This window comes from Symphalangus syndactylus, chromosome 18 (genome assembly GCF_028878055.3).
Source record: "Symphalangus syndactylus isolate Jambi chromosome 18, NHGRI_mSymSyn1-v2.1_pri, whole genome shotgun sequence".
Taxonomy (NCBI): Eukaryota; Metazoa; Chordata; class Mammalia; order Primates; family Hylobatidae; genus Symphalangus; species Symphalangus syndactylus.
Genome location: NC_072440.2, coordinates 32717261 through 32737975, shown reverse-complemented (window position 1 = coordinate 32737975; position 20715 = coordinate 32717261). Strand labels below are relative to the sequence as shown.

Genomic DNA, 20715 nt, shown 5'->3' with positions numbered 1-20715 from the left:
CTGAAGGGGAAATGTGTAGGGCTTGCCAAAGGATGAGCTGGAGGATAGGGGCTGGGCGGGGTCATTGAGGGAAACAGCAAAAACAAGGATGGGTCCTAGATTATCCACTGGACTAACAGAAGATCAGGGTTCTGTTTACGCAGGTGGGGAAGACTTGAGAGGGCGGGGAGCAGGATCCTGGCAGAAAATTAGAAGTTTTGTTTTGTTTGTGTTGAATTTGAGATCCTTATATCATACTCATGTGGAGTATGGAATTCTAAGGAGAAGTTAGGTCTGGAGAAGTAAATTTGGGACATTTAGGAAAGTAGGTGGTGTACAGGGCCAGGGGACTGGATGAAGTGAACTAGAGAGAAGTAGCTTCAGGACAGATTCCTGAGACACTACAGATTGAAAGGCCGGGCGCGGTGGCTCACGCTTGTAATCCCAGCACTTTGGGAGGCTGAGGCGGGCAGATCATGAGGTCAGGAGATCGAGACTGCAGTGAAACCTCGTTTCTACTAAAAAATACAAAAAAATTAGCCGGGTGTGGTGGCGGGCGCCTGTAGTCCCAGCTACTCGGAGAGGCTGAGGCAGGAGAATGGCGTGAACCCGGGAGGCGGAGCTTGCAGTGAGCCGAGATTGCACCACTGCACTCCAGCCTGGGCGACAGAGCGAGACTCCATCTCAAGAAAAAAAAAAAAAAAAAAAAAAATGTCATGCTGAGGATCTGGAGGAGGCATGGCCAGAGATTAAGAGGAAGACCAGCCAGGTGATTTCAAAGAAGCAGAATGAAGGAGGAGTTTCACACAGGAGAGTGGTCTCCTGTTGTGGAGTGATGCTGATCCTCCATTAGGAGGATATGAATGTTGGATGCTGAAAGGTCTATGCCCATCTGTGCACAGACCATGGAATTAAAGGACCATTTTGGGGAGGGTTCAGGAGAGGTAGGTGAGTAGAAGGTAGAATGCAGGTGCTGGAAGAAATGTTGGATCAAAGACAAAGGCCCTTAACATGCCAGCAGCTTGAGGGGCTCTAGATTTTCCTGCTGGGCAAATTGGAGTTCTGGATCTTTGAAAGGTACCGAAGAACTTTCCTTTTTGATGCCTTTCCCTTCTTTGTTACCAAATCAGGTTTATTTTTAGTGCCAGCCTTATCTGAGTAGTAGGCCTGGAATGATTTTATAACCTACCTATTTATTTTCCTTTAACCTCTAGCCTGCTTGTGTGTGTCTGTATAGCTGAAAGAGACTTTGGAGTAGGTAAGATACGAGGTTGGGCTTAGAGGAAAGATTAGGTTTTGGGGTAAATGGAACAAGGGTGTATGGGGTGGGAAAGGGAATCAAAACAAAGGCAGAGAAGGTAAAAATAACTTTCATATGTGGGGCTGCTTCCTGTGTCGTTGAATCAGAAAAAGATAAAATGGCAATGTATTTAGCGTAGCAGTGAAAACTCCAGCAGGTGGTATAGCAACAAGGGAAACCTGAGCTTCATTGATTGCTTGCATCTCACCTACTTCTAAAAAAGACTCAGGTCACCTACATGTAGACAGCACAGTGTAGAACTACTCATTCATCCTGTAAACATACACTGATTGCCAATAATGATCCCACAGTAGAGGCTGGGCTACCAAGATGGGTGACCCAGGACCTTCCCTCAAGGAAAACAGACAAAAACAGCTGTAATATAATAACAGACCAGAGGAAAGAAGATTAATTCTGTCTAATTCCGTTTGACCAGGATGTAGAAGTTTGAAAAGTTGTCTATAAGGAAGAGAGGAGGAGGTAGCGAGGAATCCCTTGCTGGGCAGGGCGGGGTCACAGCAGGAGCAGAGTGCAGGGCAGGTCGCTGGGGAGCACAGTGCTGGGAAGGGCAAGGAAGAAGTGTTAAGTGCAGAGTCTGGAAAGGGAAACTGAGCCCAAGCGGGACTTGACTTTTGTAGAAAGTATGGATCCATATGTTTTTACACAGAGAAATACTTGCTTTTTATTTTAGAAAGAAAATCTGTAAATGTGCATCATATCACTCTGTCTTTTTCTCTGTTTATTTTTAGCCCTGTGTGTCCAAATGCTGGGAGAACATCACCCCTTGGATGAATTGCCACCACATTAAATAAAACATATCCAAAGCTCATATTGTTTCCTTTCCAGTACTTTCTGTCTCTCCATATAGACATATATATATTAAAAAATATATGTATAAATTTATATATATATATATATTATTTTGAGACGGGGTCTCACTCTGTTGCTCAGGCTGGAGGGCAGTGACATGATCATAGCTCACTGCAGCCTCAAGCTCCTGGGTTCAGTTGATCCTCTCACTTCCTGAGTAGCTGGGACTACAGGTGCACATCACCATGCCTGGCTAATTTTTTATTTTTTAGAGATAGGGTCTCGCTATGTTGGTGAGACTGGTCTTGACCTCCTGGCCTCAAGCAATGCTCCCACCTCAGCCGCCTGAGAAGCTAGGATTGTAGACATAAGCCACCAGGTCCAGCTAAACGTGTCTATATTTTGTTTCAAACAAATGTGCATGTACACGTGTATGCTCTTACCTCTCAAAATCTTAAGGAAGTGTGAGATTATATAAACTTACTAGATTCTTCATGGTGTTGCATGTGCTAGAGCAAATCTTCCTCAATGCTTGTCTATTTAATAGCCTGAAAGAATAAATTTTTTTCTAATGGGCATATTTTAGCTGAGGTTTTTTTTAAGTCAAATATGTATGTAAGTATGTGTAAAGTTTATGTGAAAGAAACGAGAGCCTTGTTTTCAGAAGCTATTCTGTGTCTTGAAGGTGACATGTTTTTGCTTTCTTAAGTGACTTTACAGACGAAAAAGGAGTCACACTTTTACAGTTGATTTGGTGTAACCCTCCTTCATCAGTATCTAGCATATAGGGTATGCCGATGAGTCATGTGCAATGTGTTTTGAAAATCAGAACTTTTCAGATGAGCTGGAGGCCTGGATGCCTGAAATGGCTTAGGACATAAACTGCTTAAAAATAATTATAATACTCTTTTTTTTGTCATTTTTTTCTACTTTTTTTTTTTAGGTGCTCTGCAGGTTCAGAGAAACTTCTCTAGTAACAGACTGAGAAATGGTCCCTAAAGTATGGTGTTTAATTTCAATACTCTTAAAGAAAATCCAGTTTCCTTTGTAAAATGTTCCTTATGTAACAAAACTGTACTGAAAAAATATGGTATTTTTCTTTCTCTTTATTTTGTCTCCCTATACCACTGAGAAGTTAATGGTTTAAGGAAAATATTTCAAGCCCTACAGATCATGTCAAATATTTGGTTTGGTAGGATTAATATTTTACTGCACAGTGACAGTGCTAGTGCTGTCCTAGTTTTAGGGATGATTATGTAAACTAATGAGCCCCATCCATTAAAAAACTTTGAGAAACAAAGAGCTATTTATTATGTGGATTACACTGACTATAGTTAGGATTACACTGACTATAGTTAGGACATGGAAGTGTGAAATAGTTACAACGTGGTTGCATTTAATTAAAGTTGCTCTTTTTGTGATGCTAAGGTTAATAATTATGACACTGTGCAAATGTTTAATATTGCATTATTAAAAAAAATTCAAATTCAATGTTTTGTTGTTTTGTGCCTAGCTCTCCACTGGCCTAAAGCTGACTTCTCACTTAAGTTTACCATCCTCTGAATTATTTCCATTACAACAGATCTTAAGAATGACAGTTGGCTGGGGGCATTGTAATTGTATACTTCAGCCACTAGAGGGAAGAGACTCTAGTATTTATTCTGGAGAAAGAAAAGGTGCTTCATCTCTCTGATTCTGTCACTGACCTTTAATCTGAAGGGGGGTTATCCTTAGCATTGGGATTACCCTTCTTCCTCTTTTAGAGAAAAAACTTTGGGAAGGAAAAGGTAGAATTAAGGATATTGGACCAGGGCTTGGTATATGGCTATATCTGCCTGAAATTTGTTCATCCAGTTCCTTCAAGACAGCTTCCAAGGGGCAAGCAGCTTTGTTGGGGGAAGTGAGTGATTCTTCCAGAACTATTTTATCTGTTAGGTATAAAATAACAGTAACATGACTAACATTTCTGGAATATTAGACACGGTTTTAAATACTTTAAAAATACTAACTATCCTAGCAACAGTCCTATGAGGTAAGTACTATTATCCCCATTTTACAGAATAGGAAACTAAGGTACTTAGAGGTTAAGTAACTTATCCAAGATCATAGAACTAGAAACTACTGATATTGTAGTTAAAAACATGGGCAGTGGCTCCAGGATTTGTGTTCTCAAGGACTGTACAATACTGCTTTCCACTTATGCCCAGTTTCTCAAGCACGAAGAGACATTCACAGAATTTTGACAAGTTTGAGTCTACAAAGAGGAGAGAGATTTTGGTTGAAAACTACAACAAGAAAACTGTAGAATCAAAATTTATACCATAATTTACCTAGGAACGCATACATTGTTCACATTTTAACATTTCTAGAATCAGGTTGTGGCTTACAGCTTTATTCAGGGAAATAAGACATATTTGTAAACAATATACCAACTTCATTAATTGTTAAATTTTATGCTCACAAAAACGTATTTGAAAATAATTTCTATTTTAGATCTTTGTACTTCGTGAGAATTCCCAAGTGTGTGTGAGGATTACTGAGATTTGAAGTGAAAATATAAAATACTTGTATTTTAGAGGAAAAAAAGGTAATGTGGGATGTTGGTGTGTTTTAGTTTGTTTGACAGTATGTCAGATGGGGCTTCCAAAGGTAAGAGTTTCTAGGACCTTCATGTTGTTAAATGGCCTTGGATCCTGCCTCTTCTCCAGGATTCACAGAAGCATTTTCAAACTGCACCTGCCTCTCCTTATACCTCCTTGCTTATAATCAGGCTTAGGCTCCTTACTTTCCCTTCAGGAAGTCAGTTATTCTCATCAAGGCTTCAGAAATAGTCCTAGTGTTGAACACGTGGGAGAGCTGCTTGTCTTCAGAGTGGTTTGACCCAGTCATTGATGAGTTGAAGTTTTCACTGTCTCACTGAGGCATGTGGCAGCTCAGAATTCAATCAAGCAAACTGGGCAGAGTCTGTGGTATTCGGGAATGGAGGCACAGCAGGAATGCAGGTCTGTGGCTTTGATCAAAACCCCTATCCACAAACAAGCAGAGCCCTGTGAATATGGTGAAGCATAATTTTTTCCCCACTGACGTTTTGAAACCAGCTCCCTTACAGAAAGAAATACAGTTTTGGACAAACTTCAGGGAGTTTCCAAGAATTTTCAATAAACAACACAGTCACACTAAGCAAAATTTTTTTTCACTCCAAGAAGAATAAAACATTTTTCTAGAATATATAAAATATGGTAGTTTTATTTAGTAAAAATATAAAGGAACTTGTAAACTATCTTAAATCTCTGTTTTAAAGGATTTTTATTTCATCTCTCACATTCTTTAAATTTTAAAATTTGTAATCAATGGCAGAATATTCAGAGACCAGGCACATAAATAAATGAGCTGAGAAATGTGCTTTTTTAGCTTTATTCTTGATCTCCACCTTAGGGCATTTCTGTGCTCTCCAGCAAGCCCTCACAGGTTTCATAGGGAGACACGGAGGATTGAGACTTAGAATTTGCCAGCTGTTGACAGATCTGTGGAAGAGTCAGTGTGGTGAGAAGTTAATTTCATAAAATAAAATTTATGAATTATCGATGGGTTTCTATTATTCATGCTTGTTTTCTCTTAAAGACCTCTTTAAAAATGTATATGGCCTTAGAAACTATTGATTTTGTTTGGAAATTTTAAATACTTTAAAAATACTAACTATCCTAGCAACAGTCCTATGAGGTAAGTACTATTATTTCCATTTTACAGAATAGGTAACTAAGGTACCTAGAGGTTAAGTAACTTATCCAAGATCATAGAACTAGAAACTATAATAAACCTCAGAAATATAGTCTAGGTTGGGTATGGTGGCTCACACCCATAATCCCAACACTTTGGGAGGCTGAGGCAGGAGGATCACTTGAGCCCAGGCGGTCAAGACCACCCTGGGAAAACATAGGGAGACCGCATCTCTACATAGAATTTTTTAAAATTTATCAGATGTGGTGGCATATGCCTGTGGTCCCAGCTACCAGGGAGGCTGAGTTGGGAAGATTACTTGAGCCAGGGAGATCGAGGCTGCAGTGAGCTACGATTATGCCCCTGCACTCCAGCCTGGGAGACAGAGGCCTTGTCTCCCCATCACAAAAAAACTATTTATTAAGTTAGTTTATATTCAAATTTAAAGAGTCGTGTGAGCATTCTGTATCACTTAGTTGTTGATAAACTTACCTGGTCATGTTTCTCTATGAGACTTTTTCTTAAGTTACTTGACTTGTAAGCTTCTAGGTATAAATATGTTCTAGAGTTTCCTGGAATCTGACAGATAGAGTACATGTGATTTCTTTGGGGAAACAGATATTGCTTTATTTATTGGACTATTTCTTAGAGACATAGTTATGAATTTATTCCCTATTGAAATGGTGATTCTTTGGATTAAAAAAAAAGTAGGTTCAGAATTATTTGAGTGAAAGCTTCTCAAAAATAATGACTCTGAAATGTAGGACCTTAAATTGCTACCTCACTCAAAGAAGAAATTGTGTCCTAAACTGCTCTGAAGTATCAGTGGGTTGAGAGAAGGGATGTTACAGAGACTACAGGCATGAAACAGTCTTCTGATACTTTGCCATTAGAAAAACTGGCTGGCTGGTTTGCATATTCTGGTCTATTCATTTGTTCACTGTTTCGCACTTGTTCTTTCATTTGCTTCCGTTGGAGAGTAGCAAGTTGAAAAAAATTCAGTAGTTTTGGCATGGCTCATATTTAGGAAATGCCACCAAAAGTTCTTTTTCCTTTCTCCTCGAAAATTGCCCTTGTTTGGATACTTACTTGTTATATGATGGGCATAACCCCTGGTTCCAATGTTGACAGATGAGTATTAGACTCACCCAGAATATTATCTGTCTTATATCTTTGAAGCACATATGAAATAGCCTTTGTGATTTGAGTGACTGGGCCAGTGTTCTCCATTATGTGCAGCAGGCTTCACTCCCCAATAAAGCTGAACGAACTTCACTCCCCAATAAGGCTGAAAGTAACAGACAATACCTCAAGTTTTAGGTACTTTACAGATACCTGGCAGCTCACTGAAGTATATCCAATCCTGTTTCTGGGACAAAATCACTGGATGGATCTTTCTGAGCCATGATTTTTGCAGTAATGTTTCTGAAGCTATAGCACTAGATACAAAGGATAAATAGAAAAATGATTATTTTGAAAGGGGAGAGAAAGGACTCTGGCAGTATCTGATGCCACTGTAGATGTTAAATGTGGTTATGTTTACCTTTTAGCCCCAGGCAGTTTATAGTTTAGGATTTTTGAATGATTGAAGGATGTGCCTCCATGAGCCCTCACCAGAGACAGCCTGGGCCTTCCTGCTTTTTTCTGTGTGTTTTGCATCAAGCAGTGTTATTTGAAGGTAGCTGTAGTTCCTTCAGGGAAGATGAGTTGGCAGCAAGGCAGACAGATATAGTCATGGAGCAAGTTACTAAAGACTTGTAAATCACTCTCAAAATATATAATGTGACTTAATATGTATTAAAACAATCATAGCAGAAATAAATAATAAATCACATAGGATGAACTATTTTCAGTTTTCCATGATGCCTACAAATCTTTTTCTGTATGCATACATGATTATTGCAATCATAATACAGGTGCACTTTTTTCTGTTGTTTTTTCATGTAACATATTACCATGCTGCTATATAATCTTCATAATGATCATTTTTGGTATCTGCATAATTAGTAAATAAGTCACCTACTCTTGATAACTATGAGGAAAATAAAAGAGATAGTGTCCATATCAAGGACTGATGTCCTTTTCAGTGTTTTGCATCTTCACTTCCGGTTTTCTCTAACGAAAAGAATTAGGGAGATGGAGTGATAGCTACCACTCCTTGGGAAGCCTGTCTCTAAATTCTGATGGGCAGCATCATCTACTAAACTCAGACTTCCGAAGTCATGGGCGGCAGACTTTCCCCATCACCTATACCTTGCACTTTCATCTTAAAGTTTCAGTCCCCTCTAAACTGTAAAGCCAGCTAGATGGTCACATCTTCTACGTTATCAACTAAACGTTAATTCTTAGTTATCAATCTTATCTAAAGCCTTAGGTGAGATTGATTGTCTGTGCAATACAGGCAAGAACAAGATGTAGGAACGGGCAGTTGTGAAAGGGGAAGAAGTGTGCTAGGAGAGGAGATGAACAGAGGGAACTGATTGTGAAACGTTACTCAGATGAGCTGATCTGAAGTCTGTTCAACTTTGTAACTCCTTCTAAGTGTGACGGAAGGTTTTACTGGGTAAGCTGACATTTCTGAGCCAGGAGCCCCAGACTGTGAGGTGGTGGCCAGCAGATTGCAAACCTTGAGCAGTGTTGATGTAGCACTCTTGATTCTCATCTGTTCTCTGCTATGGCTGTGTGTGTTGATCATGTTTCCAGCAGGATTGAGTTTCTACCTTGGAAAAAGGTCACTCTGCTCAAGTTCCTGTTTTTATTCATCTTTTTAGAGAAGACAAACTACACTTTACTTCAGCCATACTTATTGGGAAGGAAAGTAAAAACCCAATAGTGGCGTTTGGTTCATTTATTAATAAACTTTTTAAATATGCCTGAATATCATGGACTTTTTATTGATCATTTTATTTACTCATTACGAAGATTGTCAATAATGACAGTGCTTTAAAAGAAAAATCATCCAGCCAATTGACAAATGTAACCTGATTTTGGAAGCATCCCTTAGGGCTTATCTGTAGAAGTTGGAAAAATAGAAAAATAACTGTTTTTGGTTTTAGTTAACCTTAGAAAAATGTATGTGTAACCATTCATTCAGCTGAGTGTCTGGTGTGTACTTTGAGACATACACAGATGAATAGAAACGGTCCTTGTACTTGGAGAGCTTTAAGCATAGCAGGGCATTAGACCTGTAAACACATAATTGTGCTGCAGTGGAATGACTGGTAAAAGAAGAGGCATGCATACGAATAAAATTCATTGGGGAGCCAGGAGAAAAACCATTCATGTCTGCAGGAAAAAGTCAGGACCACTTTGCTGGAGAGGTGACCTTACAGCTCATGCTTGAAAGATGTGCAGGTTTCCAAGCAGAGGAGCTGGAAATTCTAGGAAGAGGAGCAGGATGTGCAAAGGCAGTGAGGTGTGGCAGAGCTTACTGTGTCTGAGGAGCTTAAAGTAATCCAGTATTTCTGACAGGTACATAAACAACAGAGGGCACGTGTTAAGGGATGAGGCAGGAGAAATAACAGGGGATTATAGCATAAAATATTCCATTAAAAGAGGTTTCGATATTTTTGTGGAGTACCCCTCAAACTTTAAGAATCACCTGGACATTTTAGTAGAATGCAGATTTCTGGGCTGTACTTCCAGAATTGTAGAATCAATGGGTGTGCAGAAGACCCCACCCCACCAAATCTGCATTTCTAACAAGCACTCCAGATGATTCAATGATGGTAAGACAGAAACCATGTGTGGAGAAATATTGCTGTAGAACAATGGGGACCCATTCAACTTTGTTTCATGGGAGAGTGATATGACTGCGTGCACCTGTTTGAGCCAAGCAGTTTTGGAAGAATGGTTTCACATTGACAGTGAGGAGCACCAAGAGGAAGGAATGGTACTGCATTAATCTACACAAGAGATCACGGAAGCATGAGAAGTGAGGAGAAGACATGAAAATCTGTTGTTCCTTTATCATTTTATATAGAGCGAAAACTTTTACCCAATTTTATTTTCCAATCTAATGTATTTTTCAGCCACTTTTAAATGGGATTTGCTTTTCTTTTCAATTTTCTATTACTGCTGTGCACATGTCCTCTGGCCTTGTTTTTCTTTCTCCTTCGTATATTAGCATTCTTAATAATTCTGTATGTACTTCATTTCCTAAAAGCTACTTATAAAAACAATTCTTGTTTCACATTCATTCATTCGTCACTCACCTGTCAGTATACTGAGTAACTTGACTGGCTGCTGTTCTCATTCCTATTAACTGGAGTAACTTCTCTTTCAAAGTTTTTTGATCACCAGGAACTTTAATATAGTTGTCTTCTGTAACATGTATGACAATACATTGAATACAAGTATATTTCTATGGTTGGCAGCAGAAACGTCGTCTTTACCTTTCAGTACTCTCAGTCTAACTATATAAAGACAGTTAAAACTGAATTACCTAATCTCATGGGAAATAACAAGTTTGGGTGTTTTGGAGAAAGGAGGAAGTAATCCCAAATTATAGCTATTTCATTCTTGGAAATGAAGAGCATCATTTTTTATTATATACATGTCTAGATAATGTTAAAAGTAAGTTTGCTTCTCAAGAGCTCATGTTTTTTTTGAGCAGTGAAAGAAAGCTTTTTCATTGTACAACATGACAGAGGGAAGCAAGTCTGGAATTCAAAACTGTTCACATAAATGCACAGCCTCACCAATTTGCAAATAATGACACATATATTCAAACAAAAGCAAAGCACTGCATGGATTTAAAGCCCAGTCGGCTTTGAAAATACCCATTTGCCCAGTTGCCATAGACAAGGTAGTAGGGTTTATATCTAGAAAACAGATATTTTTCATTTTCATATTATAAAATTCCTGGGAGTAGGAAAGACTTCTTTTTAAAAGCAATTTTTGTATTTATTTCCAAGACTCGTAGAGCTTTTATTAATACATATGCATTATTTCATGTGTCAAAAATATCAATCAAATTTTATTAAAATACCAGAGTAAAAGTGTGTATTGTTTTCTTAAGTTTGTAAACTCTTCAAAGCATTCTAAAATCCTCAGGAACTTGAACTTTCAGGTCATGATAATAGGACTGTCAAATGTGTGGCTCCCGGAAATCAGAAATTTTTTTGTCTGTTTGTTTTTGTGATGGAGTCTCACTCTGTCTCTCAGGCTGGAGTGCAGTGCTGTGATGTTGGCTCACTGCAAAATCCACCTCCGGGTTCAAGTGATTCTCCTGCCTCAGCCTTCCAAGTAGCTGGGACTATCGGCACCTGCCACCAGGCCCAGCTAATTTTTGTGTTTTTAGTAGAGATGGGGTTTCACCATGTTGGCCAGGATGGTCTCAATCTCTTGACCTTGTGATCCACCTGCCTCGGCCTTCCAAAGTGCTGAGATTACAGTCGTGAGCCACCATGCCCAGCCGAAAATTTTTTTAATTTAAAACAACCTAGGCATAGCACAGTGGCTCATATGTGTAATCCCAACACTTTGGGAGGCTGAGACAGGAGGATTGCATAAAGCCTGGAGTTGGAGGTTGCAGTGAGCCATGATTTCACCAGTATACTCCAGCCTGAGAGACAGAGCAAGATGCTCTCTCAAAACACACTCACATACACACACATACGCACATAAACTTGTAAAAAAAAAAAAAAAAAACATAAGAAGTATATAAAAGAGGATAAATCATAATTCTGTACTTGCAGATTTTCATTAAAAATACTTTGTTGGCCAGGCATGGTGGCCGACGCCTATAATCCCAACACTTTGGGAGGCTGCAGTGCGTGGATCACCTGAGGTCAGGAGTTTGAGACCCGCCTGGCCAACATAGTGAAACCCTGTCTCTACTAAAAATACAAAAAATTAGCTGCGCGTGGTGGCAGGCACCTGTAATCCCAGCTACTCGGGAGGCTGAGGCAGGAGAATTGCTTGAACCCCAGAGGCGGACGTTGCAGTGAGTCGAGATCGTGCCATTGCACACTCCAGCCTGGGCAACAAGAATGAAACTCCATCTCAAAAAAAATATATATATATATATACTTTGTTGATTTCCATCATTTTTATTCATATATAACCATATAATATCTTTAGATCATAGAACTTCATTTTTTCTCTGATTTTAAAATATTACTTCAGGAGCATTTCCTATTTATTACATACTTTTTAAAAATATCATTCTTTTAGTTTCTTCTGGTTACTATAACAAATTATGACAAACTAGCTTAAAACTAGCTTATATTTATTTATTCTGTTAGAATTTTAAAGGTCAGAAGTCCGAAATCAATTTCCATGCGCTGAAATCAAGGTGTCGGCTGGGCTGAGCTCCCTTTAGAAACGCTGAGGTGGAATCTGTTTCCCTGCCTTCTCCAGCTCCTAGAGCTGCATTCCTTGCAGTGTTTTGGCTCTTGGCCCCTTCCTCCATCTTCAGGCCCAGCAGCCTAGCATCTCGTTTCAGTGCCACATTGCTGCCTTCTTCAAGTATCCCTCTGCCTCACTTTCATAGAGACACTTGTGATTACGTTTAAGGCCCACCTGGATAACCTAGTACCAACTCCTCATCTCAAGATTCTTAATTACATCTGCAAAACTCTTCTTGCTATATAAGGTAATGTATTCACAGGTTCCAGAGATTAGAACCTGGATATCTAAGGAATCTATTATTCAGCCTACTGTAATTCTCATTCTTTACTGGCTTTCTAAAATTCTATTTTGTGGCTGTTTTAGGATGTATTAACAATTGCCCTTGTCTTGAACCTTTGGCTGTTTCCCAATATTATGCTATTATAAGCAATTCTGAGATTAATTTCCATATCCACAAATCTTTGTGTGCATACTTGATTGTATCTTTTGTATAAACATTGCATATTATAATTCAAATATATGTATGTATATATTATATGTACATGTATATATGGACACATACATTTATATATGTTTCAACACATACACATATGTGCCTACTACATGTATATATATGTATATGACCATATATGGGTCCATGTGTGTATATGTTTTCATTCTCCAAATTACCTTCCAGAAAGTTAGTAGAGAGTACTTATTTTCCCCATGTCCTTACCAACATTGAGTATTATCTTTTTTTGATCTTTAGCAGTGAAACAGGTAAAATTGATACCTAATTAATGTGGTTTTTTTTTTCTTTTTTCTTTTTTCTTTTTTTTTTTTTTTTTTGAGATAGAGTTTCGCTCTGTTGCCCAGGCTGGAGTGCAGTGGTGTGATCTCTGCTCACTGCAACCTCCATCTCCGGGGTTCAAGCAATTCTCCTGTCTCAGCCTCCCAACTAGCTGGGATTACAGGCACCTGCCACCATGCCCGGCTAATTTTTTGTATTTTTAGTAGAGACGGGGTTTCGCCACGTTGGCCAGGCTGGTTTTGAACTCCTGACCTCAGGTGCACCACCTGCCTCTGCCTCCCAAAGTGCTGGGATTGTAGGTGTGAGCCACCGTGCCCAGCCTGATTGATGTTTTAATTACATTTTATGATAACTAGTAAGAGTTAACACTTGTCATGCCTGACATTATATTTATACCCCTATGAATTAACATTTCCTTTAAACTTTTTGTTGGTATAGAAATGATATAACTTAATAGAACTCCTTGACTAACTTCATGTCCTCCCTGACATATTATCTTCTGATGTGTGGAATAATTGGAATTGATCTTAGCAATGGAAGGAAATTCTGATTGTTACAGAAGCATGTGATTTCTACCTCTGTATATGCTCCCTGTATGGTACTTCGATGAAAACTCATACTTCTCATTTTAATGGCATAATGTTCCATAACTTTAGATGTATGGCCTGGCAAAAATATTCAAGAAAAGAAGAACGGATAAATTAACCTTAATCTTAAATTACAGAAAGGTCTTAGTGTCAGCTACTAAAGGGCTAATTATAACCATGCTGACCCACTTAAACCAAATTGACACTTCTTATAATTGTACTATAATTCATGCTCAAGAGCTGTATAAGAAATGATGTACCTTAGACCCAAGCTTCTGGATCAAGAAGCACCTTGTCCTTGAAGTTAATTCCAGATTGAGCATCTAATGCAATGATTAGTAACCATGGTTCACTGTTACCATCAAAAAGCATTTAGCACTTCATACACAACTAGTTGTATATTTATACTTAAACACAATTCGTTACATATCATGGTCTCTGTTGAGATTTTGAAATTTGAAACAATAGACCTGCCTAATAGGTACAGCTTATATAGATAATGGAATGGACTCACAGGCCCATGAAACTGAAATTGAAATAGACAGTAAAAGGTTTTTAAAACATGTATAGGGTCAGTCTTTAAAATATTAGGCAGGTAGCCCTAACTTTGTTATCACACATCTTTCTAACCTGTAGCAAATCCATCCTCAATCTCTTCTTTCCCCTGCCCACCCCTACATCCCCAATCCTTCCTCTATCTTTTGTTCCCTTTCTCCCTTTGCTTAATATTCATCCCAATGGTGGTAGTGATAGTTTAAAGATGAGGGGATAAAGCCCCTGCCCTCAAGGAGCTCTTACTGTAATAGGGACTGAAAATGTGCACAGAATAATTTGGATTTTGATACAGTGGAAGAACCCTTTCATGCAGGAGCTCTCAGGAGCAGAGCCCAGTAGAGGGATATCTAATTCATTGGGGATGGGGGGCTCCCGTGAAGGCTGCCTGAAGTGACAACAAGGTTGGTCTTAAAACAAGATAGGAGTTAGGCTTTCCGTTTGCCTGGTGATGCCTGGTGATCTCCAAGTGTTGCTGTCTACTTCATAATTGGATTGCTAGCTTGGGTGGAGGCCAGTGCTCCACGTGGTTTATTGATGGATCTTCCAGACAGCTGTTCTAGAATGGAGAGATACACTCATCTCTGGATCTCGCCCAGTAGGCTCCTTCTTTTGCATGACCCCTTCATCCCTGTAAGGATGCTATGTGTTTTCTGGCAGTGCGTTCAGCTGTTCTCCCATGGGGTGGAACTCTGTTGGGACTAAGCTATGGGGCTTCTCCCAGGAACTTCCCCTGCTTGAAAGTCAGAAGGTAGAGTGCTGGAGTGTGCTTGCAAGACGTGATTCTGTACCTTCCCCAGTCCTATGGGCTATGTGCCATATATGTATTCTACTCTAATTATCAATCATACATATCAAGGAGTCACTCACTGCCTTGGGAGATAAGTGCTTCATTTCCCATATCTATGCACTGTCTTCTCTTATATTTTGTTAGTTTATAGGTTATCTGCTAATCTTTTCTGTGTCTCTGATTCTCCTGGGATCCAGAGAATGCCTGAGAAAGACCTTGCATTCTCTTCCCATTCTGGCCAGTCTTTAGCATGTCCTTTACTTGCTTCCGACTGTATCCTTTACACTACCTTTGGAGATTGTGTAGTTCTTTGCTCAACCCATCAGGAAATAGAATTCTTATTTTGTTTCCTTTGTTTTGTTTTTTTCCTTTTCCTTTTTTGCTTCCAGGTTAATGTTTCTTTCATTTTACTCATTCACTTTAAAAATCTGAACCTTTCTTACCTTGTGGTATTATTTTAAAATATTTTTTGGTATTTTCCAGGATGATACAACCTTGCCTATTATCTGTCTTAGTTTTCAGCATTCAGGCCTATCCCTACAAGTTAATTTTTGTCTATCTTTTTGTCTTCCTCCATATTTTAGCATTGTGAGTGCAAATTTGTTTAATAATACTAGAAGCGCATTCTTCAACCTGTACCTCATTGATGTAGGTTTCTTCCCATTTCTGTCTCAGTATTAAGCTTTATTTCTTGGGATGTACAAAATGATTACAAGGATTGCTTATTCAGGACAGCCAGTTTGCTGTTCACAGTTCTAGCCTGAAACTCTCAAGACCACATTTAGAAGGTGACCAAAGTGGACTTGAAGGTGTGGACAGTCCTGGGGAGCTTGTCACTTCTAGGTGCCCTGAAAATGGGGATGGGAAGAGGTCAAAGTTAGTTTAGGGCAAAATCCTTAGAATAGGCCAGGGATCAGGTAGAGTGCTTAGGAAATCTCGACTTAGTGTCTTATTGGGCATGGCCTCATGGCCTAAGTGTCCTGCACAGGGAGCTGACAGCTTTGCAGACTTCACATCCACACTAGAAAACTGAGTCTTTTCATAGAATCTAAGTTCAAGACAAGACTCCAGGCATATTATCTTTTAACATTGTTCTATGTGGACTGGAGAAAACCCCTTCTTAAAGGGCCTGTGTTGTCGGGTGTGGTAGCTCACGCCTGTAAGCACTTTGGGAGGCTGAGGCGGGTGGATTGCCTGCAGTCAGGAGTTCGAGACCAGCCTGCCCAACATGGCGAAACCCCGTCCCTACTAAAAATACAAAAAATTAGCTGGGCGTGGTGGCGAGTGCCTGTAATCCCAGCTACTTGGGAGGCTGAGGCAGGAGAACCGCTTGAATCTGAGAGGCAGAGGTTGCAGTAAGCCAAGATCACGCCACTGCACTCCAGCCTGAGCGACAAGATTGAAACTCTGTCTAAAAAAAAGGTGGCAGGGGTGCTCGTGTCAACAGGTGGTCAGTAGACAGAATTCAAGTCAGTAAAAAGGACCTGGCATTTTTTGTATGTAGGAGGGGAGGTAACAGTAAAGGATTTGACCCTTTCTTAAATACTTATTTCTTCCTAAGCTTGCATTTCAGTAGGATGACAAGCTTGTTTTTCAGTTTCATTTACCTTATAAAACCAATGGCTGACAATGTCATCCTGATTAAATGAATGAAAGTTCTGAACCACAAAGCTTGTCCATTGTTGTATAGGCTTAGTTGTTACACAATAGAAAATCTTGCTGAATATCTGTATATTGACCTAGACCAGCTATAGTCTTAAGAATTTCCAATAATCTCAGTTCCCTTTTTGTTCTGCAGTTGAGTTTTACTGCAGTCGCAACTATAGTTTCTGCCTATATAATTATTTTGTAGGAAAATGTCAGTAGTTTTGACAATTTTAATTCTTGTGTTTACTGACGGCTCTACCTTCTGAATCATATGTAACCAAGTCAAGTCAAACAGGTTAGAAGACAAGTCACACTTCAGTGTCACATCTACTCTTCATGAGTGTGGGAATGTACCATCCACTTTCACTCACTATATTAATTCATCCTGGCTCCTCATGTACTTAACGTATTTTTATTTTTTCAGTTTGGATACAACCCAAATCCTCTCAAGCCTTTTAAATGCAAAAAAAAAAAATAAATTTAAAGTATATGTAGTTAAAAATACTCATGTCTTTACCCATTCCTTTGAGAATTTCTGTAGAGGTTTTCTCAAATTGCAGAGAGTGGAGGCAGTCATAACATCTGATGCCTGCAGATTGGGGTATCTGTCATTTAATCAAGAGAAGAAATAAACATTTTATGTCATTGATTTATCCATTTTAGTTGCTATCATCTTAATAGGTTATGCCCCAATACGTGGGCTTTTCTAGAAAAACTATAGAGAATATGAGAGTTGGGAGGTATTGGAGTCCTCAGGTCTTCAAACCACTTACAGGTTGTGTTCTACTCACTGTATCTCCTTCAGGTTATCTCTGCTCAAACAGCTCTCAGAAAATCCACTCTTGTGTCAGCCCTTTTCATCTTTGGATCCAAACCCTCTTTCACATAGTTCTCACAGTTTCACATAGTTGTATTCAACTACTGCTTATTCCCTAAATTTTTTCTTCTCTACTTTCCACACGGAGTTCTTCAACCCATAACTTGTATAGCACAAGTTCATGTCCACCTTGATTACTCTTCTCCCTGCAGCTTATAATATGTAATTATCCCTCTTGATCTTGGATACCTACAAGTGAGCACAAAAAGTTATTCTCTGGGCTTGCCTTTGAGGAGGGGACATGGAAGTCAAAGGAAGTTCCCCTTGAGTTTGATTGTGACATTTCTTAGAGCCATGTAAAGACCTGAGGAATGTTAGCACTGATATCTTTCCAGCTACATGATATAGACACAAATAAGTCAGTAAGAGAAAGTCTTTAGAATTTAACATCTTCATGGGATTCTCAAAAATTCAGTATTCTTTGAGAATACAGATCTACTAGTACTAATAGTTTCAGTGCATCTTAAAAGAAATGAGATACTTGGGCTTCTGAAGTATCCATTCAAAAAGGATTTACTAATATTAAATGCCTATATAAACTCAGGAGCTGTCAGGTTCTGAAAATATGAAGATCAGTAAAATGTGACTTTAGCCTTGAGGAACTCAGACTAATAGGAAAGACAGCAGTAAACAGTCAGTTATACACAGTGTGATCAGCAGCCCGGTAGAGACATGTTGAAGACTCTAGAGAGCAGAAAGAAGCACATTGTGGGGGGTCCTCTGCTCCAGTCTTATGCCTGTCAGCATAGTATTCTTTTAGCTTCTGTATACTGCCTACATTTATGTGCAGTGTGTGTGTAGACATTGCATGAAAGGGCTTATGTATGCCATCTCCTCTTCATTTATGTATATCAGCCTCTTAGAGGTTGGTCCTATTATGGACCCCGTATTGCAGTTGGGGAAAATGGGAAGAGATTTAAGGTCACAGTAAGTGTTGTATCCAGAATTCAGACCCAAACTTTTTGCTCTAAACCAGTGCTCTGTATCACCCCTCTCAGAGAAGCTTTATCTGGAGCAATGGTTCCCAACCAGGGGTGATTTTACCTCCCAAGGGACATTTGGCAATGTCCTCAGACATGTTTAATTGTCAGCACTGGCATCTAGTAGGTCGAGGTCAGCAATGCTGCTAAACATCCTCCAATGCACAAGAAAGCTCCTCAGACAAAGAATTATCCAGCCTATGTCAACAGTGCTGAGGTCTAGAAACTGCTCCGGAGCACAGGGACTGTCTTTTGTGTCAACCTTCAAAACATCTTTTGCAATACTTAGAAACATTTTTTAAAAGAAGAGCATGGGGCAAAAATGCTGGACCAAGCTCATTAATATCTGTTGAAATGTGTTTTGTCATTTAATGTCCCTGAATGTTTGAGATAAAGTCCCAAATGTAAAATTGAGAAAATAATGCCTTTTTTGTCCACCTCTGTGGGTTGCAAGGATCTGTGGAGGCTCTGTAAGAATGTGAGGAGATAATGCATACGAAAGCCTTGGACACGAAACATCATCCAGAACTCTTGGAGTCCTTGGTGTGAAAATATTAATGTGGGCCACAAGAATTAGATAAAGAAGATACCACAGCAGGCATCTTTTTGTTTACCCCGCCTACCTTGTCGGCTTACACCCCCTCCTCCTTCTCTTTATCCTCCCATTTTTGTAAGCGAGTTTGTTCCTGGTATTTACTGCATGGACTAAGCCATTTTTAGATGTAATTTTTGCTGAATATATACTTTTTTGATTTAGTATTTCTTGCCATATTACACCAGACTTAAGGCAGCTAATTTAAATTATATTTTTTCTTTATGTACTTTATACAAACATTCATGGATAAGGGGAGATATTTAAATACCATGCCCTTCTTCAAAATGAATAACAAGAACATTCAGCCCCCCCCTTCATTCTGTCCTTTCAAGGTCTAATGTACTTGAAGGGGCAATACTTGTAGCATTTGCCACATAAATGCCAGGTAGTGTCTTTCCATGTCGTGCCTCACCATTACCTAGATCTGTAGTTGCCGGCCATGAAGCCAAACAGGTGTGCACCGTGATCATTGATGGAACAGATGTAAACTCATAAATTTAGTTTACAGAGGTTTTCGGGGAGTGTGGCTTCCCGACCGCGTGCTTTTTCTATACAACCAGCGGCGTCCTGGCAGAGGAGTCACTGTGGACTTCCCCAGAGCGTTGTCACTGCCATCCCTCCCGCGTTGAATCACAGGTCGGCCTCAGGTGCGCGCAGCACACACCCTGAGCAGCCTCGGGTTTATTTATTTATTTCCGGGACGGATCCATTCCGGGCTCCGGGGAGGGGGAGCGGCGGCCCAGGCTGCGGGGCTGTCCCGGCACCGGCTGGGGTCGCGTCGCGGCCGCCTGCTCCGTTTCCCGTGAGCCCCCGCTCCCCAGGCGCGGCCGGGGCTGGTGGGGGGTGGGGGAAAGCTGGGGGCGCGGCCACCAAGCTGTCCAGGGACAAGGCCCTGCCGCCTCCTCCCAGCCGGACCCTGGAAGGGTCCACAAAGGTGTCAGGTTCAAGTCCTCCAATAGGCCCATTTTTTAAAAGTGCTTTCAAGTTTCCGCTTTTTTCAGGAGGGGAGGGCAAGAGCAGCTTTTTCTATTCAAATTCTTTTCCTTGTATGTAGATACCAAAAGGAAACTCGGCACTGGGCATGTTCGGATGTGAATGGTTTTGCTGATAAGCAACAGCCTCCGGAACCAAAGCCTCAAAATAGTCGTCTCCCCCGCCCCCCGCAGAAGCTGCGAATGGTATCTGCCAAACAGATGACAAAGTAGCTCGGACTGAATCCCACAGACAGCGTTTTGAGCAGAACGCACGGCTCAACTCTTGTAATTACTGTTTATAGCTGGCCGAGCCTGACTAGGAGAGGGCAGACCCGAGAGGAAATCAGTTTCCCGGACCTTTGAGAGAGGAGGCTGTGTGTTAATTAAAGGCTAGGACGGGACGGGTACTTCTCAGGCATGCTCCAAGTTGTTCTTGAGATCACAGTTCCCATCACGTTTTCTCTGGAGGGAGTGAGTAGATAATTGGGATTTTTTTTTTTTATTTTTGGCCTTGTCTTTCTTCCTTTTTTTTTTTCTTTTTCTTTTTCTTTTACCTCTCCCCATTTTAGTCATATGGCCTTGAACCCACAGTGAATTGAAGAGAGAAAGAAATGGATATGTCTGACCCCAATTTTTGGACTGTGCTCTCAAACTTTACTTTGCCTCATTTGAGGAGTGGGAACAGGCTTCGGCGAACACAAAGGTAAAAACGCGGGGATCTCTGCCTGGAGAGGGAATGCTTTCACTAACCAGGGGCCCACAG

At 40.1% G+C, this 20715-nt stretch overlaps 1 protein-coding gene and 1 long non-coding RNA gene across 14 annotated transcripts in view; one reads left to right on the top strand and one right to left on the bottom strand.

Moving 5' to 3' along the window:
• Nucleotides 1-20715, top strand: part of MAST4 (microtubule associated serine/threonine kinase family member 4) — a 581240-nt gene that overhangs the window by 394698 nt on the left and 165827 nt on the right. For 2 of the 13 annotated variants that reach the window (XM_055251516.2, XM_055251517.2), the window contains one exon: nucleotides 2029-3580. The exons of 8 other annotated variants lie outside the window; for them this stretch is intronic. In XM_055251516.2, the coding sequence (XP_055107491.1) occupies nucleotides 2029-2071 (43 nt within the window). In that variant the 3' untranslated portion in view covers nucleotides 2072-3580. Of the gene's footprint in view, nucleotides 1-2028; nucleotides 3581-19871; nucleotides 20656-20715 lie in introns of those variants that run through there. 3 more of the 13 variants (XM_063623231.1, XM_055251512.2, XM_055251514.2) reach the window with 3 other exon arrangements.
• LOC134733527 (uncharacterized) lies at nucleotides 13511-19922 on the bottom strand. The gene is made up of 3 exons (XR_010117094.1): nucleotides 19397-19922; nucleotides 17318-17592; nucleotides 13511-17131 (listed from the first exon to the last, which is right to left on the bottom strand). It is a non-coding gene; the product is annotated as an uncharacterized lncRNA (long non-coding RNA).